Below are 25,033 nucleotides of genomic sequence, written 5' to 3' on the forward strand. Positions count from 1 at the left end.
TGTACAAACACAGAGGCGAATGCAGCCTGTCATCCTGTGAGAGGCTTCAGAAGACGCCCTTTAGGATCTGGTGTCGATAAGGTCTGTAAATTTAATAAGGTTGGTGGTAAAAAGGGATGTTGCCCTTTTTGTTCCTGGTGCTCAGGTGTTCCTGTCAGATTGAAAAAGATTTACAAGAGAACATTTCGTCACCTCTCATCCATGTCGGTGCTTTCGACCACGTCATGGTCTTCATCATCTGGAGCAAGTTTGTAAGAGGACTCTGAGCTGTCATTGTTTTGCCAACTGCTTGTTGCCAAGGTGAAGAATGAAGCCCAATACATGATGGCACAAACCCTCCTGTATGAACGAGAACAAAAGGTGAGGGGGGAGGAGGAGGCCAAGAGCTGAATGAGCTCATCGTGGAGATGGTGGTGCAGGGGCACCGAGATGGAAAGATGAATGAATATAAGAAACACAACAAAAATCAGAAACAGTGCAGCAGTTAGAGTTTGTAAAGCAGGACAAGGTCGCCCTCTGGTGGCCGTGAAGACACATGTCGCCTGTCTGCTGTAGGTAAACCTTTATTCATCCTGTAAGATGAGATGGAACTAATTCAATACACGTCTTGAGTTAAATACAAACACTTCTGAGGACAAAAACACGACGTTAACTCGACAAAATCCCAATAAAAGTCAAATGAAGTCGGCGATATTAATGCTAGCTTTTTGAAAAAGAACGTTAGCAGAGTCCGTTGTCAAGGCAACAAGTACACGAATCTTCTAAGATGGGTGGAAAAGCGTGATTAACCACTCCGTCATTACTCCATGTAACCGAAACAAACCGTTCGGAGAGGACGCTGATTGGCTGTTAGGGAGCACACCTGCCGCTGATTGGCCCGTAATCGCCTACAAACCTGTCACTTATTTGTGAACACGAGTGAGCCCTCTCACATTTTAAAGGCTAACAACAATCAAATGAGGAGTAAAAAATGGCAGGAGAGAAATGCGACTTTGACAAAACTTTTTCTTTTAGTCCTCTTCCGTCCAAGAAGCTCCCCTTTCTACAGGACAAAGACACTTTGGCGCTGTTTATGAAATGGTGACGTAAAAAAAAAAGTAGTTAACCTAAGTGTTTTTTTGTAATGTCACTCATTAGCTGTGTTGTAGGTTAGCTTAACTTGTGGTTTAATAGATGTGTGTGTTGATTTCAGGTCCATGCTGGGGAGGCTCTCTGCTCAGTCTTACAGCTTTGACCAGACATTTTACCCTTACAACAGTGAAAGGTTTGCACTGGTAAGACCCATCATACCAGTCTAAAACTATAATATGATGGGACAGATAGAAAACTGCACGTGATGCTCAATAATTCTTTGGCCCATTGTGAACGGTGTGATATAGCTTCTAGCAGATGTACTTGTGATCTTTAATAGAAAAAATGTGCTGCCTCTCGATCTCATGAAAAACAACAATTACTGGCTGTCTGTTTTGATAAAGGATCTTAATGAGCTCAATCATATATGAATGCTTGGTGTCCCTCTGTATGTGCAGTGTTTCTTCAGAGATCCTGATGTGGTATCCAGCCTGTCCAAAGAGCTGAAGGCCGGAGCCTGGGTGCCTCTTGGTATGTCAAGTCCCCCAGAAAGCCTTTCATCACTGATAGTATGAAATTGATCCCATCTGCTGGACAATATTGGCAGTCAAATCTCAGTGGAATGTTTTGGACTTCTGTGTGTGTTTTTGTTGTAGACAAGCCAGTGGTGTGTGTTGATGTGGAGCCGGTGCCGTGCACTCAGGTCTCCATGGAGCTGTTTGACCCAATCTACTCTTGTGGGATCCTGAGGCCCTCTGGACATGTAGTTAAATGCTTTCATGATGTCTACCCCGACTATGATGAACTCAAACGGGTCAGTTACTCTTTCCTCATCCACCTGTCTGTCTTTATCATTTTTGGCATGGATTCAAACAAGTCTCCCTCTGCTCCTCCAGATGTTGCAGGAAGAGGACTCTGAGCACTACTATGTGGTTAGGAGGGAGGAGCGGGGAGAGTTTCTGTTTCGCATCTTCGAGCACCTGTGTTTCGGAGGAGAGCTCTGTCAGTACGAAGACATCATTGTTCCTTACATTAGCACCACAAAGCAAATCTATAAAGACCTGATCAGGTGGGCAGAATCTCAACATCTCTGCAGGAATCATACATGTCCATCATTAGCTTCGTCATGATCTACTAATTACATTCTACCCTTTGCAATGTAGTGTTCAGAAGGATCCAGAGACTAAGAAGATCAGTGTTGTCTCCACAGTCCTCAAAGTATGGGCCTATGTAAGTGACTGGTTGAATGTCTGTTTTTGCCACTTAAGTTTTCATGCATACCAGTTCATGTTTTTTTTCAGATCAAATGCAGTTGTGACTTTGAATTGGCTGATGATTCAAAGCCATTTTAAGATACCTGTTAAATTCAATTCATGTAAACATACTGTATATGTACTAACCTAACATCTGTATATTGATATGATTTGCAAACGGTGTTACTTGGTCAAAATATAGCTGTTCTTATAATTTTTTTTATTATTATATTTTCTGTAGGACGAGTCTGGGAGATGTTACCCCGGGAGGCGAGAAGAGAAGCAGACGTTTGCCTATTTGATTGTCGACCCCTTCAAACGGCACGTGACTTTGTTCTACCACTGCTACGGTGTAGGAAATTTCACGTAGTGACAGCGAAGAACTGGAAATTGTCTTGCAGAACTTGTCAGACCCCTGGTGGATATGTTTATGTAAGAACACATGAGCTCAGACTGGGAGCTTAAAGGATGAGAACACTCTGCGGTCAGTCAGCTTTCCTACTCAATGTACCTAATATACTTAGTATCTGAAGTAAAAGTAAATTATACTACATATACAGTATTTGCATGTATGTATACTGTATACTTTGTCTCGACTGATTATAGGTCGAGCCAAATATCAAGTCTTTTTGTTAATCCGATTGCCAGTAAAATAAATAAACTTAAAATTGTGCTGCCCTGACTCTGATACAACATGCAATTCCTTTGCAACATGCAATCTGCAAAGGAAATTGTAACTAATATTATTAAATCAATGTAGCAGAGTAAAAAGTAAAATATTTGCCTCCAAAATGGAGTGGAGTGGACTTACAGTAGTTAGATTCCATTGCTGAATAAATGCCCAAAATGACACAGTATTGATTGGAATAGTATGGGCACAAAAAGAAGAGCACAGTCAACATACAGTCCAAAGAGCTTTATTGAAACAAATAAATTAATAAGTTAGTCAAGTGAGCTAATTTATCCTCAGCAGATACACATTTTCATATCTCTTTAAAATATCAAATAGAGGTGTGCATTAGATTAGAAAACAAAGTAAGCGCCATATTTCATCAACCAGTAGCTACATCAATTGGAATTGGAAGACTTTGTCGGCTTGGCCTTTTGCTTATTGCTTTGATCAGTGTGTTTCATTTCAACAACAGTTCTACGACCTAAGAGAGCAGTTAAAGGGCAACGAGCTGGAATGTCAAATGGCAGCAAGTCAGTGAACGATGGATCATCGGGCGTCGTGAAGAAGAACAGAGTGATAAAAGAGAAAAGAGAGAACGTGCAGATTGAGTCATGCATAGCATTCAGTCAGTTAGACAATCAGTTTCTCATACTCGGTTATCTAGACTAGCGCCCCCTAGTGGCCTCAGAGGTAGTTGTGTGGAAGCCATATTTTGCTCTATGTGACATGCTTATGTGCACAGTTTTTCCTGTGACGATACAAATGTCCATGCCTCCAGCCTCTGGATCTGACTGGTGTTAACATACAGTGAGGGTGTGGATGCGAGGAGGTTACAATGATATGCTAAACATAGTACTAACAGTAATATTATCAGAAAATATCAAAGGTTGCAGCACCTAAACCCTAGAATTACAAGTTCAGAACAATTGATTTGGAGGTGTTTCTTTAGTTAGATCAAGGTTAGAGCATGGCTATCCTCATGTGTTACCCCTCTGAAACACTCTTCTCTTTAAAGCAGCATTAATATTTAAGTTTGAGACAAAACTCTATCAGTAACAGAACGAGGACATAGAAGGCACAGGTCATTTCCTTTTACAGGAGACATCCTTTTTAAGTTTTTTTTTTTCTTCTTCTAACACTGGGGCCACCACTAACAACAACATGCAATACAGTGGTCTCACATACATTTTCCTGAAGCTCAACAACATTCCAGGTGACAGTGAAGTGTTCACTCTAATAATGCCTCTAATAATTAGGCATCTCGGCTAGCGTTTTTCTATTAAATGAATGCAAAGTTGTATGATGCCACCAGCAAACTCTGAGGTGCCATTTTATTCCCAAATGGCAGCAAGAGCATCAACTGGAACAATGTAGTACATTCACTGTTTGAAGTCTAGGCTTGGTTTGAACGTGTAAATGGAGCACCTGAGTCAACTGGCTTGACCGGACCAAATAACTGAATCACTTGCAGGGACAGACAAAAGTGTTTTCTTAGTGGAAGCTGGCAGCAATTATCTGATGACGTTAAAAAAATATACAGCTCTGCAGAGCTCTGCGAGTGGTGAGTGCGAACCTGATCAGCTGTGAGTAGTTACAGTTGTGTCATTGATGATTCAACTCGACAAAAAAAAATGTTTAAAAAATGCTACATTTAGTTAAAGATCGTATCTAAATGAATTAAATATATTAACTTGTATCCTACATTCACTTTAACAACCAAAATCAATAAAAAAACAAACATAGAAATCTGCCATTATTGGTTACACAAAATCGAGTGCATGAACATAATTACAGTAAAGAAATCAACAAAAAGACAAAAACGTGTTATAGTTATCAAGTGCCAAAGTATTTAAGTAAAGGAATTGCTTTCATTGTGTTCGTATGTGTGTGCATTTTTGCACTCTCCAGTTTTGTCCACAAGCACAGAGCGTCCACTGTGCATCAAACATGTACGAGAAAGAACCAGAAAAGACAGCAGAGAGTGAGGTGGACTGTAAAAGCCCAACCCTGCACCTTGTCTGTTTGTAGTAGAGCTGTAAGGCTGGAGCCATTTCCTAAGACACGTGCATTCATGAGGAGGATAGCCTGGATTTCATGCGTTAGACCTGGACACCTTACAGGTTGTTGGTTGTTTAAAACTGGCCAAAAAGTCTCTGCATCCTCTCCACAGCTGCGAGAGCACTTCGCGTCTGATAACTGTAAGAAAGGTTGTGATGTATTACTGACTGCCCGACCTGAGGCTAGATATGAGCAGTGCGGAAAATATGACATAAACATCTAAATTCTGGCTGGGGATCAGTGAGGTTTTATCTACAGGACTGGTCTGAGGAACATGCACGTCTAGAGAGGTGGGCTGCAAGACAGAGAGGTTTAAAGGGCTTGTTACTGGACACTGTGAAAGGACATTTTGGGCTCTATTAAATCCTAAATAAGTAGCAACATTCTTCACTTGAATGCCAGCCAAACTAATTTCTTGGGGGGGTATTTTTCTTCTTTTTTTTGCAAGTGGGCTTATTGGAGAAATAACTTCTGAGAGAGGGAATGGAGATGAAAACAAACAACAATGTACAATACACATCAGTCACTCTTACACATTCTCCTGGCTCTGTTTTGGGCGATTAAAGCAAGGCTTACACGTTAAAAACTCCCTTGTTTCGATGGGAAGGTGTACCGTGGAGTTTTGGTGCTTTGGCGAGGTGGCTGTCAGCCCAGTCTGTCCGTCCAGTTGCTTATTCGTTCATCCGGTGGTTTGGGACCCATTGCAAATGTAATGCCATCTTAAGGTACTGAACAAATGACTGGCATGGCACTTGCAAACTGTCAGTCAGTTGATTTAAGCAGAAATGAAGATGGGAGGAAAAGATTTCTCCATAGATTTACAAAAATCCAACGCTTAGTGTCTGATTATCTACAGTTGAAGCTTTAAAGTAGGCATAGATATATAGCAAGAGGTGAAAGCGGGGGAAAGTGGTTCAGTAGTCAAGTCATAGTTGTTCACGTGTCCTCTTCATCTCTATCCTCATCTCGTGGGCTGAGTGTGCAGTGAGCAGCCTTGGCTGAGGCTCCTTGTCAGGTGGAGCCATCTGGTGGCCTCTGGAAACACATTCACGTCAGGAATAAAGAGGAGAGGATGAAGGGGTAAAACAAATCATCCCAGACAGATATGAAATGAAGTGAAGAGAAGACAATAAGGTCGGGCCACTCGGAGTGAGGCTGCAGGAAGACGTACTGTAAAGGGTTTGTGTTCAAACAGTCCCAGGACCACTCGTCTCACTGTCATTCCAAGTTGCCGCTCTCAGACATGGAGATGTTGAGCGTGTTAGCGGAGGGGAAGAGGTCTCTTTGGTCCGTGGGGCTGTGGTAGTCAGACGTCAGGTCGGGGTCCAGGAGGGTGGACAGGGTGAAGTTGGATGAGCCTTTCTTTAGGCACTGGGAGTAGAAGCTGAGCAGAAGGTCCAGCTTGTTTTCTATAGACTGTACCTGAACAAACACACATAGATTGAAAAGTGTCAAGCTTCTTTGGCACTAATTCATCTGTCTGTCTAATGAGATGAAACATGTTTCTAGAGTTTCCAGTCCATGTTCCAAACAAATGGGTGAATAGTAACATTTGTTAGCATTCAAAAACAACATATCCCTTGAGTCTTAGCCATTAGCTGTCAAATCCGCTTGGGAGCTGTAGAAAACAAAGAATGATGAATGAAAACCTCCTGAGATAGTTGAACAGGGACTTCAGCTCTTAAATACCAAAGTGCAGCATTTCCTGCCTTCAGTTTTATTGCACTTCCTGTCCTTTTTATGGCTCGACCGATGTGAATGAAAGCAATCCATTGAGATATGGTTCCTGATTCACATGTTCATGCAGACAGCACAGCTCCACAACATCAAACTCTTTCTGTTACCTGTTTTTCCACCTTGACTACACGTCCCATCATGCTTAGCTCATCCAGTGAGTCCAGTTCTGGTGGCGTCTTCTCTCCCTTTTCAGGGCGCGCCTTCTTGTCGGGCTGGCTAGCTCCTCGCCCAATTATCTGGTCCACCCTTATACACAACAACGGATAACAATAACTATGATGAAGACTTAAGACTCACAGGATTTAGGTTGTTATGTCTTTTTATTGATTTGGTGCCAGACTGGCAATGTTTGAATTATCCAGGAGGATTCTGTGAAGAGCTGTCATGTTTCCCTGGCTCATCATTTTTTGTCTTTTAAGATGAAATGAAAGTAAAAATCGTTCATAGTATTTTCTGCAACTAAGCAAATAGCCACAAGGCATAAAATCTGTTTCCTGTTCCTGTTTATGTGATATGTTATTTCAGCTGTGTCAGTATGGGCAGAGATTATTTCTGATACAGTGCAAAAACCGTTTTGTGCATTTTAGTGTGTCAATAAGTGTATTTCCCAAACGTCAAACTTCCGTTAACAAGGTAGGTTCGAAGGCACATGTGAAAGTCAACTTATTAAACAACATTTTGATTGACAAGTACAAAGGGCATAAATATCTTACAAAGGAACCCTTTTGCCTAAACAACCCTTTTTTTTTAAAGAAGTCGTGTGAAACCTACCGCATCTGCAGGCTCTTGATACGACCCAGCATATCCAGGTGTCCAGCTGAGTACTGCTCTATAACGTCCTTCACATCATACGGACGCAACGTCTCCTTGAACTTCCTCTTGGCCACCAGGAACTTTAAGATCCTTCACAAACACATGCACAAAAAAGACAAGACTCACTGTTAACGCTTCACCGAGGACCTTTAAAGAGCCTCGCACAGCACATCTACATATTTAGACGTACAGTAAACCTTTGGAAAAATGCAGGACAGCTATCAAACGGTACGGGAGACCCTGAGAATAACAAGATTAATCACAGTCAGAGTGACCTTATCATCCACAAACAGCCCCATAATGGGAGCAGAGTCGCATCGTACTAAGCCATGTGGATATATTGTGATGATGACAACATCTCCAAGAGACATTTGCTTATCAGTACTTGCTGTTTCAGCAAATCCGCAGACAGTAATGTGTGACACACACACACACACACCTCTGAGCTTTCCCTTGTTTCTGCTCTTTTCTCAGTTTGACAGCCATGTTGTTACCACTGGTGAACAACAGCTGCTCCGAGTCCCAGCGCACACAGCTCATCATCACCACCCACATGTGGGGGAATCACACGGAGGAATGTTGACCCAGCAGTACTGCATCCGGCGAACACATCACTGACAACCTCCTCTGCCAGAGTCGGACGTCATGATGGGGGGAGTGGAGGATGTTCAAGAGATAATGGGAAGGGAGCGGAGGAAAGTTAAAGCATGTGCTGTGCTGGGTGGGTCAGTCAATTCCCTTCTAATCACCTATATGATAGGCAGCTCAGAGATGCTGGCTCCGCACAAGGTCTGGAAACACCAAATGTAAGCGAAACAAAATATATACACTCAAGCTGTCATCTCGCCCTGTGATGGATTGCGCCAGAAGTCAAGCTGGGAGAGATGGAGGGAGCGGAGGGCAAGGAGGGAGGTGGGGGTTTTTTTTTACGAGGGAATCCTATCTCACGCGTCCAGACCACTAAGTCCACTATAATACTCTCACTCACCTTCAAGGGAGAAAGAAAGGAAATCACATCAAAGGTCTGGGAGGCGGAAGATCAGAAACACTCAGCTGTTCTGGGAAAACGTCACAAACACACACACACACAAAAAAAATGCCACAAATGCAAACGCCGACACACACTCGTGCACACTTGCACAGCTACGCATGTGGGTTAAGCAGGAGCAAGTGAAATCTGAACTTAGAGAGCGGGGTCACTCTCTGAAATAACCGCCGTAACCTTTGTTGGGGTCTGCAGCACTTGCATTTTTGCGTGTAGTGACCTGTGTTGCAAAAAAAATGAAGAGAAGGCGTGAGGGAAGGAGAAGAGAAGCAGGAGGAGGAGGAGGAGGAGGAGGAGGAGGAGTGGTTATGGCAGCGGCACTCTGTTTCTTGATGACTCCTGCGTTTGGAGGTATTTTTGCAGCCCGTCTTTTCTTATTCTGCAGGTAGATGCAGATTTTTTTGCCAGGGTGGGTCTCAGGTGTGGGTGAGAGAAAAGGTTGGGGGAAACGGGGGCGGGGGCTTTTGATTTGGATCCTCGGAGGGTTTCTTTAAAATGCTGACTCTCTCTCTCTCTTGGCCGTTTCATGATACATGGTAAGGCTTGACTGTGGCCCCCACTCCCCAATGGAAAAAAAAACTTCCAGCTACAGTGCAAAAGTCACTGGCAGTGCTACAGTGCAGCTTGCACGGCTCACTGAGAGATATTACACCATGCTAGTGTTAGGAAGTTGAGATGTGAAGGCACAGCGATGATTGGAGGGACAGGAGGTGTCATCAAAATGCTTGCATAGCTAGTCCAAATATTTTTGCAATTCAGCAAAGGTGGATCCCTGATAGTCTCCACTGGCAGGGTTTTATCTGTGACTTGAAAAATGACTGTTATGCTGACACGAATCCTATTTGGGCCAAGTGGGGTGAGCCCACTGCAGGAGCAAGTCTGATTCTTCACCAGATTAGACGACTGACCTGCGACGCAAACAAAATCTGACGTACAAGCTATAGCGTTTGTATTCTTACAAAAATATATACTGCGTAGACGTTGTATGAGTTTAAAAATATGCGACAGAAACTGATGACACTGACTAAAGATGAAATGGTTATAAATAGAAGTCATGTCCAAACTATTTTTTAATAAAGTGGGAGCTTCATCGGAGACTGCAAATGGGCAGAAATTTAGTGTTTTGTGCAATATTTTTTGTTGTTCATGAGGAGAGTAGATCACAAAAAGATATCAGGCCTTGTTTGTCTCCCTCCTCCTCTCATCTTCTTCTCCTCTCCCTCTGTACACAAACGGAACAGTGTATACATTTACTCGGGCAGCCGGGCACTGATAAACCACATGCATCTCTCCGAAGTGAAGTCTCAGCACTAAGTCCTGCTGCAAAATTCTGTGTTTCACAGAAATCAATCATGAACCACACTTGGCTAAGATGCTGCGTCTGTGTGTGTGTGTGTGAAGCACCTGCTGTTTACACACCTGCACCATCTACAGGAACTCCCTCTCTTCTATTGTCTGCAGCACAGAGCAGCTGAGGTCAGAGTTATTTGCTGAGTCAAGTGCGAACCAGAGGAGAGGTCATTTAATACACTATCTGTGGCGTAACGATATCAAACAATAATATATCACACAGCGTCCAAAGACCGGAAAGTATCTACCTGCTGTACATTCAGTTTAAGTTTTATCAGAGCGCCAGGTTCAGACAGCTGAGCTGCTTTACTTACAGTGAATATGTACCATGTGAATAGGATCATACAGCAAATTAAAAAATAATAGACTTCTGTTCTTCGGAGTGATAGAGGGTTATAATTCCTCTTTTTTTATGTAGAACTTCTAAACTGGTTTTCATTGAGGAACAATGGTGGGGTGGTTAAGCTGTAGGGCATCATTGTGATATCCTGAAGTTTCAAACGCACCGTTTCTGAGGCGCACACGCAGCAGTTCCTGTAACTTAACGAGGCTCAGGTGTGAAAAACGCAGCTGCTGTGAGAGATCAGTGTGTAAAGTTGAGTCACTGCGTGGAGACGTCAGTAGTGCTGAGACATGTCTTGGGACACCGTCGAAGCTAAACACCCCGACTGCTCCTGAACTTTGTGGAAGAGCAGTTTGTTTATATTCCAGAATCCAACCAAGTGAAGCAAAGAGCAGCGCCGGGGAGGCTTCATGCTAACATGCTAACGGACCTGACGGCTGCCGTCCAGCGAACTGAATAGCAGGTGAGCTAACCATATATATATATATATATATATATATATACATATATACATATATATATATATATATATATATACATACATACATACATACATACATACATATATATATATATATATATATATATATATATATATATATATATATATATATATATATATATATACATACATATATATAGATAGATAGATAGATAGATAGATAGATAGATAGATAGATAGATAGATAGATAGATAGATAGATATTATCTTTATTATAATGTTGTTTCTGTGACCCATTTTACCTTTATAAAAAAATGTCAGCTTCTTGTGATTTGGATATTGCACTCGCCATATTGTGATTTCGATCATATTTTGATGAATTGTGCAGCCCTTATTTTCTTGTTACAGTTCTTATAATTACATCTGCTCCACGCCCTCATAAAAAGAGACCTATTATGCTTCTTCGTTCTTTTCTTTTCCTCCAGTGCTTTATATAGGTTTGTGTGCATGTTAAAGGTCTTCAAAGTTGAAAAGCCCAAACTCCGCGACCTCTTAACATCACACTACGTCACCATGCCACACATTTATGCTAGTTTGGCACATAAGAATAAATTTTGCACAGCTGCTCTGTTGTTGGCTGCACAGAACAGTACAGGGACAGGGACATATATGTAAGCATGAAACCACAGGGTATTTTAAACAAGGCGAGGGGCTTAGCTAGGAGCTAAACACAGGATCTGCTCTGCAAGAATCAACACAAATGTCTTCATCTACTCCCATCTGAGGATGTCAAGACCCAGTGGATTAACTTTTGTGTTAAATTGTGTGTGTGTGTGTGTGTGTGTGTGTGTGTGTGTGTGTGTGTGTGTGTGTGTGTTTTAATCTCAGACAGTTTAGTAACTTCACATCACAAACTTAAAGATGTGTGGATTTTACTGTGGACTCTACTGTGGAATTTTGTAGTTCAGCCTGTTCAATCAGGTGTTAGCATGTTGCTCGGCTCAGTCTGGGGCGATGTTGAACTAATGTAATACCGAGAGAAGGTTAAGAGAAACTGTGTGAACATTAAGCCTCATTTGAATCCTGAATCTATGAATATGCAAATATGTCTTTTTAAAAGTTGAAATACTTCATACAAGGATGTCTCATACTTTACTGTAAGTCCGTTCTCAGTGGCATCCTCATCACACATGCGTACGTTGAATAATGGACCACGATTGGCTTCCGAACTATTTGTGATGTCACTAATCATGCTCGTAGATTATTTTTTTTAGTGAGCGCAGAGAAAATAGACTATCACTACTACTACTGTCAAACTCTGCACATACATAATTCTGCACAGTGAAGCTCAAACACTCAACTGTGGGAAAGACAAGAAAAAATATTCTTTCGAGTGGAGGAGGACTTTAAAGATCTTCTTTTGTAGATAGAGACAAGGGAGCAAGAAAGCGCTACGACATGCAACAAATATCCCCTGGTGGAATCGAACAGACGCTGTTGTGATTATATGCATTTTAACAGCTGGGCCACCACCATGTCCACACACACACACACACTCACTGTTTATTTTCAGGCACTTTCCCACTTCATTCAAGGGCTTCAGAGAGTACGTATGGTAGCACACAGACAGCGTCACGCTACTATGAGAAACGCTGTGAGGGAAACAGCGCTGACATCGGGGACCAGAAAGAGAGTCGCTCTAATCCGCTCTCATCAAACCTCTCTGGAGACCAGCGTGGCCCCAACACCAGATGTTTGCTAGCAGTTGTAGTTTTTTTCTGCCACCATCAGTGAAAAACTCTACGCACTTACTCTGTGAATGTGTGTGTATGTGTGTGTATCAGGGGGATGTTGCATTGACACATTTAAAAACAGAAGGTTGTGTATTTTACACATCATGATTAATTACTGATTATTATAATCATGGTCTAATGTGCCAACAGAGCATTTATCTACACACACACTGGTTACGTGTGTGTGGTTTCACCTTTCTTCAAGACTCTAAGCTGAAGAAGGCCGTGTCCATTCATTCAGCATGTCTACGCACACACAGTGTAAGGACATCCACCTCTCATATACAGCTGTAACAATACATCAAAGCTTATAGTCGGCAAATTACAGGAAGAGATGTCACAATGACAGCAATCAATATCAATATCAGCAACGCTTTTAATCAATTGTTATTACAGTTGTCCTTGTCTAAACTGAACAATATCATTTGTCCCTGTACAATCATAATGTACTGTGATCCTCCAGCTTTACTGTACAGTATGTGTGGATATGTGTGTGTTGGTGTGTGTGTGTGTACTAACAGGCCACCCTATCACGCCACCTTACACATGACCGGCCTGAATGAGCTGAGCAACAAGGTCACTCGAGGGAACTAACCCTGCCTGCAGGAGGGCTCAGTTTCCTCTCCTAAGTGGACGTTTCTACTCCGTCAGCTAAATCGACACACACCAGCGCCTAAATGGAGGAGCAGCATGTTGTTCACCCATTAACGCAGCCTGTAAATACCATGAGAAGAGCTTACGGTCTGAATACGCATTCATAGGTTGTTCACCTGACCATAGCAACTGTATTCCATAAGTGACCAGGGGCCCTTTAGTGGTTCTCTGTATTGTTCGGTTCGTAGAGGAAATGTTGTTGTGATATCTTGCATTGTATATAAGTTAACCTTACCGAGCTCTTTCCTGCACGCAACTTAAATATGTTATGTCCAAATAATCCCGAGGGGTACCCTGATGTTTTACACACCAAACCTTTTCAGATGTTTTAAGAGGAGTTTCATGACTTTGTAGAAACATGTTTTACCAATCAGCAGAGAGGTCCATTACTGTAGTGGTAACTGTAGTATTGCTGCCATTTTTTTTTTTTTTTTACTTTTAACATTTTAACTTTATAACTATATATCACTATATAAACATTTGTAACAAAGTATAATGTAGTTGTACAAAGATTTAAAGTATTTGTCAATAATTACAACTTCTCCTTTGAACTGTGTTTGACTATACTGTAATTTATCATCTGTTTATACAGTAGCCACCACTTATAGGTGACCACACAAAGTAATATATTAATAAACACTTGCTAACAACACAACAACATTATGGTGTGTCATAAATCTTTTATTCTAGGTTTATTTTCCTGTTTTATTTTGTGGTTATATCCTCTTGTGTCTTGTTGTCACTTTCGACTTCCTGCTCACCTGCGTCACTGTGTTCTGTTTCCCTCCTGTGTCTCACATCAGCCTCGTAAGCACTGTCCTGTTCCCAGTGTCTCCACCTGCACCTCATCCCCTCCTTAGTTTGGTTTGTATTTAAGCCTGTGTTGTTCCCTCACTCTTTGTTGGTACGTCTGTTTCCATCCTCGCAGCTCCTGTATCTCCTCGTGTGTTCCCTGTGTTCCTGATTTGTTCCCGGTTTGTCTTCAGTTTTATATTTCAACAATTAATCTAATATTGTTTCCTCAAACACTTCATTAAGTTGAACTTACTTTTATCAGTATAATTTTCTTGACAGGTAGAGGATCCGTTGCCCACAAAACAGTTGTACTATGTGCTACTAGAACAAGAACTAGACACCAATGAATATTGTGTGACTTTGTGCTGATTTTTCATAGTTGTGTTTATTCGTTTTAAAAAATGTCTCATGTGAATGTTATTTGTTAAAAGTTTTATTTATCAAGTTTTAGATATTGCTCTTGTCTTTTGGACATCAACCGTTTGGTAGAGGCTCACAATTTTTAAGTATGATTTGTTGAAAAAAAAAATACATTTCTTGAAACAGTGTGGGATCATTACAGGGTTGAGAAAGGACCATTGCATGTGTAGTACAGCTCCTCTACAACAAAAATTGTTAGGATAATGAACACAGTGTTGATGCCAGGACTCACCTCACAGCCCGAATAAGTGTCTTCACCGCTGGGATTACCTCCTCCATGGCCACGTCACAATAGGGTTTGTCCTCCACACTGTCCTCCCCAACGCCCTCCACTGAGCCAAGACAGAGGGAGAGACACTATTATCAAGAAATGATCCTCGTGAGTGTGAATAAACAGTGTTTTGAACATGTGTGTTGTCTACCATCAACAGGTGGACGTGGTTTTAGGCGGAGGGATGTGCGGAAGCGTGTGCGGTCATTAAAGCTCCAGCTCTTCTGGACCTTCCCCGGGCTGGTGGCCTCAGGAACGTTCTCCTGGCTGGGAGAGCGGCGGACGCTGGAGCCCTGGGGTAGCGGCGACGCCTTGTTCCGAATGGTTTGGGATGATCGGGAATTGTTCATCCTGATCCGATCCCGGAAGCCAATTTTACTGCTGACAGTGAGGATAAAATAGTCAAACATCTGAAGGCAGAGTATTAAGTTCGGATCATGATAGGGACTGGGTTTTTTTCTCAATGACCACAATGTCCATGCCTTTGACCTTAGTGGGAAACTAAGCTGTGTTATCCTGGGAGTTTAGGGAAGCAGCAGAGGGGCGCCCTGAGCTTGTTAGAAAAGAGTTTGTTAGTGTTTAACACAAAAATACGGCCTATGACTTTTACAACAAACAGACAAAACAGGGACACAGACAGACATTTACATTTTGTCTCAGCGAAGGACAGACTAGCTGACTTATCAAGGAGGCACTCTGACCACAGGGACCACTCGATAATGCTAAAAACTGATTCTGCCCCGAGGATTTGCTCATTTAATGCGCCTATCATAGCACCTGATTCAGCAAAATCACACTGAAACCTGATTCAAGACTCGCAGTTGTGCTGGAGAGGCGGAAAATGTTCCACCCACCATCAGAATAAAGACACGCTCCCTTAATCCCTTCAACAGAGTGAATGAGCATCAAAACATCGGCTTTAAAGCGCAGCTGTACAAAAAGGTGTCTCATTAAGTACTCTATAGCACTCACCACAACCCAAGGCAGGCCGCTATGTGAGGTCATCTATTTACAGGAAAGCTATTTGGCGGCCATTCTCTCCTAACGTTGCCGTTATAGCATGCTCTGGAGACCACTCCTCCTCTGTAGCCACTTACATGTTACACACTGTCACGGATCCATAAGGCAACGCACACATCATGCACTGCAGAGCAATTCCTGCCCAGTCGTTCACTCCCATATTTTTTTTTTACGATGATATACTCTTTGTTGTGCGTGTGTGTTATGGCTGGCCATTTAAATTAAAATTTAAATAGTTAGGGGGATGTTTGTGGAAACAGCGTTTCATACAAGCAAGCTGAAACGCTTCAGGTACAGACTGGAGGAAATGGGGGAAGATAGAGTGAAAGACCTTTGCATGCTGTCAGGAAAAGGAAGCTAATGATTTGGATGCATTCAGGAACGTAAACTTCACTGAATCTTTCCAAAACATTGAGAGAGTATCGCATGCAAACAGAGACATTTTAGCACTTAGAAACCCTTCAAAAATACAGCACAAACACACAGATTTTCTAAGGTTATATGACTAATGTGAAATAGGAAAAGCATGCTGAATCATTTAAACCTTCTCTCCAAGAAAACACTTTAAATGAGGCAAACAACTGGATTGAAAACAAAGCAAGTCAAGAGCGGGGCAATTCTTTCAACTTCAGCTCCAATTTTGGAAAAGACGCTGAGTGAATGTTATATTTCGTTGTTTCATCAGAGACGCTTGATGAAACATTTGATCAGAAAAACACGGTCACAGTCGTAAACCATCGAGGACTTCTGCTGTGTTTTCAACGCATGGTTTATCATGACTTTCAAGCCAAACCGAGCATAACCAGCCCTAGTTTCTCCAGCACGAGACCAAGCTGGAGAAACATCCATTCACAGCATTTCTTCACAGTAAATAAATGATTCACTCAAGCATTTGTGGACCAGAGTATAGTGCCTGTTATGTGCGGCATATGGTTGGAAATAAGACAAATATCATGGCATCTGCTACTACAGGCCATTTTAATGATGATTGATGTAAAACGTTAAGCAAGCCACTGCCCCAATCCACAAATTATTGAGTGTTTCAGGCATGATGAGCAGGTTGTGTGTGAGTTAAAGAAGGAGTAGGAGTGGTGTTATAGATTTGGTTTTATCGTTCCCCGTGCACAGGCTTGTTGCCGTGGATACCTCTGCTTGCGGCCAGCGTGAATCCGGAAGAGACCCCGTTTTTTAGAAAGGAGCTGACTGGGGAGACACACAAGGCAGAGGGAGAGAGGGTGAGGGGCAGAGAGGGGAGCAGGGAGTGTGTGTGAAGGAGGACATGAAGTCCTGGGACACAACCTGGGTACATGGTGAACCCGTGAGGAAAAAACAGGGAGAGAGGGTGAGGTGTGGCTTCTCAATACTCCAAATTGCCCTTTCCTAGTGTTAGAAAATATACTTCTTAGAGGCATTTTTGGATTATGGAGAGACACACAGTGAGAAGTGAGGAGGTGGGTGTGAAGGATCATGCAAAGGTAGTAGGTGTCACCTGAGCATATTCATCGAGAGAGAGCCTGGTAAACATCAAGATGTGACAACAACTCCTCAAATCAAAGACATCTCAACCAGCAACACTTGCATGATACGGGTAAACTAATGTGCTTCTCTCATCTAATGCATGCATAAGTCCATTAGTCCCTTCATTTCCCTGGTTTATGCTACAGGAGTTATGAACCTGATGCAGCTCTAGCTATGGATAACCCTTTAATCAACAAGCACAGCTCTTGACTTGAAGAACAAACCTGCATGGAACTTCTGCCTTCCTGAGAACAGATGAAGGATGGAGGATGGACAGCATGGAAAAGATGTGATGGAGATAAAGGGAAAGAAAGAGGAAGACAGGAAGAGGCAACCAGTGAGTGAACAGCGGGAGGCGGTGGAGATGGCGAAAGTATGAGCTAAGCAGACAAAGATGTAGAGAAGCCAGGGGGGGCCTGCAACACAGTGGTCTCAGATCAGCGTTAGTGAAACAGTGTTAGATACACAACACGTCCATGCAGAAAGCTCCGGAAACCTGGATTTTCTTTGTACACCTGTTGAATGTTCTGGTCTGTGTGTGTGCATGAGTATAGGTAGACTTTCAGCCACCTGTCTGGATGTACTGTGAGGCTGTGTGAGATGGCGGGGTGCGTACCTGTCCCCCGACAGGTAGGGGGAGCTGTAGGGCCGCAGCCCAGACAGCAGCGTGTGGTAGGAGTTGTGGAGAACCTTCTTGGTGTTACGCTGTCGCTGGAGGTGACTGAACAGTAGCGTCAGTTCTCTGACAACCCACGTGCACAAATAAAAAAAAAAAACACATGACAAATGAAAACAAAAACAACAAAATATGAAAAAACTCAAACAACAAAAAGGCCACTTAATGGTCCAAACGCTCAAAAGAAGAGGGATACTTGAGAGGAAGAAGTGAAAATATGAATTTATGCTGCTGCAAAGTGAACGTTTTGAAAGTCTTGAGTTTCTATATTTGTTTCTCATGTTCCCCTCCTTTTAAGCAAAACAGAAATTAGTTTAATTAATACGTAAATGCAAAATGTAAGAAACCACTGCGTAGAACAAAAGTAATGGAAATGTAATTGAATAGTGGTGGCAGAAGCGTTTGAAATGAATGGGCCCCAATTTAAAATAATCATTTAAAAATGAGAGGAAACACCAATCTTAAAACTTAAAACCACCACAGGGTTGCTTGTTGGACAAAAGGTTGCAGTTGTGCTATGTTTTATTTATTTATTTTTTTCATAATAATATGAATGTATCGCTTATTATTGTGATGCAGCTCTCAAATCTCTGTCTGCATTTATTACAACACTTCAAACAAGAACCAAAGACAACCACAGATTTCTAATGCCTGGATCCATTCAGCGCTGCACATGGAGACAGATGGGAGAACCTACCTGAACGAAGGCAACATGCTGTCATAGAAGTACCATGTGGCTGTCAGATAGGAGTGTTTGGCGTCTGTGGAGTAGAGACGCCATGCAGCCTAAAGGAAGACACACACGCACAACACAGAAATAGAAAGTGAAACGCCAGAGTGTGAACTTATTAAATGATAATGATATGATTTTTTAATCTACATCGTATTACATGCTGTTGAGCTACCAGTCATCTCATTTTGCACCATATCAAAACACTGTGGCCATTACCTGTATCAGGTTGGCAGCAGGCATCCTCCTCTTCTCAAAGTGCTTCTGCCGGTGCTGCTCTTGCACCTTCAAGGCAAAGCCCGAGCCCAGAATTCCCTAAGGGTCAGAGGTCAAATCAAAGTCATGAGAAGAGCCACCAGCATGGTTGTGAGTCAATACGATAAAGGAGACTTACTGCAGGCAGGGCAAAGAAGGAGACTCCCAGAAGAGCAAAGCTGGCAGCTAGGAGTCGCCCCTGCCAGGTACGAGGGGTCTTATCACCGTACCCAATAGTGGTTAGAGTAATCTGCATGGGTGAGAAAATATAGATGATCTCAACACACACAATAAGATAACAAAATGCAAACTGTATCATGACATTCACACTACGTTTGTGTTTCCTCCCAAACTCAATTTATATGTGTTTTATATCTTAGTTTGGCACCAAGCTAAAGTTGTTCGCAGTACAAACACTCTTTTTTGTGGAACTACAACTGGTTTACACTCGTCATTGGTGGAATATTACGTCTACAGGAATATCACAAAATCTCGCTTTACGCAATTTAGGGGTGTAAAGCGATTTGAGCAGTCAGTAGACTGGAAGAGCGCTCCAGGAATGAAAGTCCATTTACCATCTATTATATCACATGCTTTGGGGTCGTCAGTTATTAATCATGTAACTGTTAATGAATGTTAGCTGATCTTGTGAAAATTATCTATAATCTTACTGCCTGAATGTCACACATTCTCATATCAATCTGCAGTTTATACAACCGTTTTTAACTAAATATTCTGCTAAATATCATAAAGTAAAGCTTGACAACAAGAACAGAACAACGCTCAGTTATCTGCTGCTGATGCCTGACAATTCCTCTGAACAGTTATCATAAATATTATATTTCAAAACCGAAAAACAAATACAGTTGTCAAGGACTGTAGTGTACTTTTGATCTGTATTATTGTTGATTGGTTGCACTATTATTATGATGATGATGTTATTGTTATATATCATTATTACTCACCCTTATTGTCTGTATTGCCTGCTGCCCTGTTGTTTCTTTTCTGTCTCTTTTTGGAAATAATTGACTTCAACAGTAAATCTCACATCTTGTATGCAGGTGTGCATTATGTAGTACTCACAGTCCCCCACCAGAGGGAGTCTGCATAGGTGACGAAGTCATCATTGCTGTCTTTCTCTGCCAGGTAGACGAGGAAGGAGGCAAAGATCAGGACCAGGAACCCTATATACCAGGCTGTAATCAACTCCTGAGAGAGAGCGACAGAGAGGGAGGTATCAATCACACCTGTCAGCAGCAGCAGCAGCAGCAGCATCCTTACCATCATAATCCCTGCTGTCATTACCATATCACTATCATCATTATTGGCTAAACTCCCATCATCATCACATTTGGGCTTCCACTTTGACTTGGCTGCACGGCTCTGCTTGGACGCCTGATGCATCAATTCATCATCATCACTACCGTCTGACTGTGTTGTGGGACTGTGTTGACCGGTGGGGGTGAGGTGTTTGGGTCAGCACAAAAACTAACGACTAATTGCCAAAAATGAGCGGCTAAAGGGGAGCCTGGTGTTTGAATGTAATCAGATAACAGCTGGTCATCAGTAGACTCACCACATATTCCTCAACACTGAGAGTTATTAAGTTATTTATCCAATTTATCCATCCTGTCCATAATCGCTGGCCTTTTAATAGCTCCAGCCCTCGACCTCCTTCCTATTCTCATGATAACCGCAATGTGGCCACCACGCATTAGTATACCTTTAATGTTTTACTATCCAGTGTCTCAAAAATAAACAAGACAAAGTGCATTTGTAGTCAAGCATGTGTAAAAAGTGACTATATTTAGCATTCCCACCTTGCTGTGAGCATAAACAACTGAGCCCAGCAGTTTCCAGGTGCCTCCCCGTCGGTCCATACGAACCATACGCAAGATCTGCAGGAAGCGCATGCTGCGCAGGGCTGACGTGGCGAAGATGTTGCCCTGCGTCCCTGCTGCTATCACCGCCAACGATGCCACAAACACTATGAAGTCTACAGAGAGGGAATGCAGACAGAAGAGTCATTATGAAGTGATAAGATTTCACTATTTTCTTACAAGCACATACAGGACTGGTGTGGGTTTGTGCACTGTTCACACACACTAACCTATGACACAGAAGGGCTTCCTGGCAAATCTCAGCCTTCCCTGCCATCCTCGGTATCTGCAGCAACAGCCAGCTGCCCAGATCCTGATGAAGTACTCCAACCCAAACACCACGATCATCACAAACTCCTACAAACCACACACACACACAGAGACAGACACACAGGTCAGTGACATGCACCAGTCAAGTGAGTGTAGCGTTTGACACATTACCCAAACAAACTTTCCACCACTTCGTAAAGAATTGTTTTGTACATGTTTTTCTTTCCATTTAAAAGTCAAATAAAAAATTGTTTTTTCATAAAATCCTTAAATTTAGGCAATAAATCTCATATTAATAAAGCAAAACAGACTGTGAACTATAACTTTATACTTATAAGCACTGTCAGCCTCTACTGTGCTGAAATAAGGATTATATAGATCGTGTGTGGCTGCTACATACCTGCACAACTATACTGACATGTTTGCACTAATTTCACATTATATATTGGCGTCACTGCTAATGTCTGAAACAATAATGGTATACGTGTTAGCAATTGTGTATCAGTCATTTAACCTGTGTTCTCTTCAGCATCTTCAAAGAAAAGTTATTGTGTTTATCTAGAGAATCACATCAGTGTTTATGAACTCCTCCATCTATCTCCACAACTTAGTCAATTTCAAGACTGAATCAAAAATACATTTGAAGTGTACTCATTCTGTATCAACTTGACATTTGGGTACATTCTGTCAGTATAGAATGGGAGAGAAGACGTTATGCTGTGATAGGTTGAACAACAAGATATGTGAAAATGTAAGGGACAAAAAAATATCATGTCAATATGTAAATATGGCATCATAGAAAGTTTACAAGCGCACTGATTGTCTTGTGTGGATAACATTGGACAACCGATCATCATGTCTCAGTCTGCAGGATACACTGATAACGGATGTGTATTGTATACTCTGAACCCAGTATCACAACTGTTCGTGAAATACTGACAGAATTTAATCTATAGGACTCGTGTACATGTGCACAATTTAAAAAGGGAAATTTGTGTCCATGAACCTGAATCCTAAAGGCTAAATCCTTAATCATGATCTTTCTCAAACCTTAACCTAAGTGAATCCTACAGACAAAATCTTGTGAGTGCTTCACAAACTGAAAACCAGTTTTCCTCACTTTAACCAACATGCTTTTGCTGCCTAAACCTAACCACAGACTGGATCAGAATCCTGGATTCTGGTTGTGTCCATGTGCAGTAATCATGTAGATAATATTCCATGACAATTTTATGAACTGCAGTGATACACAGAGATTTACATGCTGTATTTAATAACCCTTGGCTAACATCATTTTAATTGACCTGGTAGGTAAAATAAAGGCTGAAATGTTTCAAAGCAAGATTGAATTTAAACCTTAAAGTTCCACCATAGCAGTCGCAGCCTATTAACACACCACTTTGTCAGTCTTCTCTCTATCTCTTTGTCTTTCTTGCCTGATCAGTCTTCTAGACTGTACAGGCAGTTTAAGGTGCACTGAACCAGTCAGTCATTAGGGCAAATGTTTGTGTAAGTAACGTCCACTAATGGCTGATTGCCTGCTAATGGCCGGGTGATTGATCGACAGAGTGAACGGAGGGAATGTGAAAGACAGGAGTCCCACCATTAAATAACACGTGAAGATGAGCAAGGTGGGAAGAGAAAGCTGAGAGATGACGAGTCAGGTTCAGAAGGTGAAAGCGAGTGTCCATTACCTTTCACTAAAGCAGCTGGAGCACAGAGGAAGAGGGGAGATTATGGGATAGCTATTAGGATTAGTGGATCGTGTCTGTGATTTCCTGCGCAGTCAACAACACCTGAATCCTCCCACCTGCTTACATGGCTGTCTGTGCCTCCACTGGCAAACAAGTCAACACATACGCAAGCACATACGCTGCAGTAAGTGAGACCCGTGTATTATAAGAGTATGAAAATTGATGCTGAAGCAGGCATGTGTGCGTGACGGGGTCTTACAAGGATGAAGAGGCCTTGGTTGGCGAACTTCTGGTGTTCGGGGATGGTGGAGAACACAGACAACACCAAGCAGCTGAACACCAGCAGAAATCTGAAACACACAATCACACAAAGGTCAGTAAACACCTTTCAAAATACATGAAGAACAAGAATAAGACCTCTTAACTTATTAATCATTAATGGACTGAATAAAACTCATTAAAGTATGTTTTTCTCACTCTTTGAGTGATTAACCAACAGAGGAAAAATGCAAATAGGCAGGAATAGATGATTGTTGATCCATAAAATACAAGCGAAGCAAGTCATGTACAGTACAGCAGCACAAGAATCAGAGCAATGTAACCAAGTACATTGCAGTGAATTATTTATTATTATTAGAAATAACTAATAATATACATTAGTTTTTATTTTTAACATGCTCAACCTGAACATTTAAGTCAAGTCAACCTTATTTATAATCATCAAAGGGCTGTACAATCTGTACAGCATACAACACCCTCTATCATAAGACATTTGAGTGCCGTTAAACTTATACTCTTGTCATGTCTGTTAAATTGCACAGTAGAAAAGTGTCCTGTGAGATGAGTTGTGTTTTCCCACTTGTTTCAGAGGAAGACTGGGACCCTGCAGCTCTTACTTGGACAAAAATGACTGTCCCACAGAAGTAATGGCCACTTCAGATTGAGATCTACTCCAGAATAATACAAAACATAAATTCCCGTAAATTGTGTCTTGTGCTAAAGGTGCTCTCATGTTAGTATAAACAGGAAGTCTCTGCCACAACACTGGAGAAGTGAGAAGTCTCCACTAGACAATCTCTATCGCTAACTTGGGCTCAGGGCGAAAGAGAGACGAGATCATGTCGTCTGTATGAGAAACACACTGCACACTGTTGAGGAACACACTCGGAAAAAACGCCGTCCAACATCTTTTCAATCTGCAAAACTTTTATCACACACATTTGTTGTTCATAATCCTAACGTTACATCCACAACGTGAATTCCTCTTTTAGAAGAAACACGAAAGACGCTCGAGTTCTCTCATGTTTAAATCCTTTAAGGAACAGGCTACAAACTACCTGTCAAATAACAAGTATCCTCATGTCTCAATCCTTCCTGTTCAAAAGATGTCCCTCACTTATGATGATGCATTAACTTTAACTTCAAAGTAAAAACGTTTATGTTTTAAATGGTGTGCTGCAGAAATGAATGATGTTGGCACTTATGTGGTAACAGCCACACTGGCCCACTTAACCAGTGGAAAAATAGTTATTGTTAGATGTTGTTTCAGTGGAACCGCTGACAGCGAGATTAAAAAGATCTACGGTATCACCAGACAGAAGCGCGGTGGAATTTCATTTCAGATAAAGCCAGGAAATAATGCCCATTTTGTATTTTCATTATGTTTTGTCGATCATCATATCCTGTGCCTTACTCTGCACTACCTATGCTAAGTTCTTTCTTTTCCTGGTATATCATGGTTTTTATCATACCACATTTTTTGGCATTCAGGAAACAACATAAAGTCAAGTATTTTGTGACATGGTATCTACAAAACCTCGTTTTGTGGCTAAAAACAAAGACTGCTTTAATAATAGTGAAAATACACTGTTTCAATAAGTCAAGTTCAAACTGAGCTCACCACAGTGAAATGACCTGAGCAGTCCTAATGACAAAGTAGCACCACAAGTTAAAATACAATGACTTATTGTAGGCTTTAGTTTAATCAAAGTACTGCTGATAATCACTGTGGCTGGCAAGTCAGTCAGAACCCTGAAAATAACCTGTTACTGTAGTATAAGTTGTCCCCAAAATGTGTGAAAAAAATAAGAGCTGAGAGAGAGACAGAAGTGAGAACACGCCCCAGCGCTGCCTGCACTGTGCCATGTGAATAGCGAACAGCGAGGCAGGATTAGCCAGGTGGCAGCTGCTGGTCCAGCTGGTCTACATGTCAGAGCCCAAAGTTAGAGAACACTTGCTGGCCACTAAACCAATTCTCATGGTCTCACACAAT

General features: G+C 41.9%; 2 protein-coding genes across 3 annotated transcripts in view; one reads left to right on the plus strand and one right to left on the minus strand.

Moving 5' to 3' along the window:
* The first annotated feature begins 970 nt into the window (after positions 1-970).
* On the plus strand, positions 971-2,694 carry cfap300 (cilia and flagella associated protein 300). Its single transcript, XM_073462796.1, has 7 exons — positions 971-1,080; positions 1,193-1,274; positions 1,530-1,602; positions 1,728-1,885; positions 1,968-2,140; positions 2,235-2,301; positions 2,566-2,694. The coding sequence occupies exons 1-7, from the start codon at positions 971-973 to the stop codon at positions 2,692-2,694; spliced, it is 792 nt and encodes a 263-aa protein (XP_073318897.1).
* Positions 2,695-5,500: 2,806 nt separating this feature from the next.
* LOC140993402 (potassium voltage-gated channel subfamily KQT member 4) overlaps positions 5,501-25,033 on the minus strand; it is a 45,451-nt gene continuing 25,918 nt past the window's right edge. Inside the window, exons 2-14 of one of the 2 annotated variants that reach the window (XM_073462820.1) lie at positions 23,021-23,111; positions 21,028-21,154; positions 20,738-20,913; positions 20,001-20,126; positions 19,057-19,167; positions 18,882-18,977; positions 18,630-18,718; positions 17,873-17,998; positions 14,870-15,096; positions 14,680-14,779; positions 7,564-7,695; positions 6,900-7,038; positions 5,501-6,477 (exon numbers count right to left, since the gene is read on the minus strand). In XM_073462820.1, coding sequence (XP_073318921.1) covers positions 6,274-6,477; positions 6,900-7,038; positions 7,564-7,695; positions 14,680-14,779; positions 14,870-15,096; positions 17,873-17,998; positions 18,630-18,718; positions 18,882-18,977; positions 19,057-19,167; positions 20,001-20,126; positions 20,738-20,913; positions 21,028-21,154; positions 23,021-23,111 — 1,744 coding nt within the window. In that variant the 3' untranslated portion in view covers positions 5,501-6,273. Of the gene's footprint in view, positions 6,478-6,899; positions 7,039-7,563; positions 7,696-14,679; positions 14,780-14,869; positions 15,100-17,872; positions 17,999-18,629; positions 18,719-18,881; positions 18,978-19,056; positions 19,168-20,000; positions 20,127-20,737; positions 20,914-21,027; positions 21,155-23,020; positions 23,112-25,033 lie in introns of both variants that reach the window. The other variant, XM_073462819.1, reaches the window with a different exon arrangement.

This window comes from Pagrus major, chromosome 3 (genome assembly GCF_040436345.1).
Source record: "Pagrus major chromosome 3, Pma_NU_1.0".
Classification (NCBI taxonomy): Eukaryota; Metazoa; Chordata; class Actinopteri; order Spariformes; family Sparidae; genus Pagrus; species Pagrus major.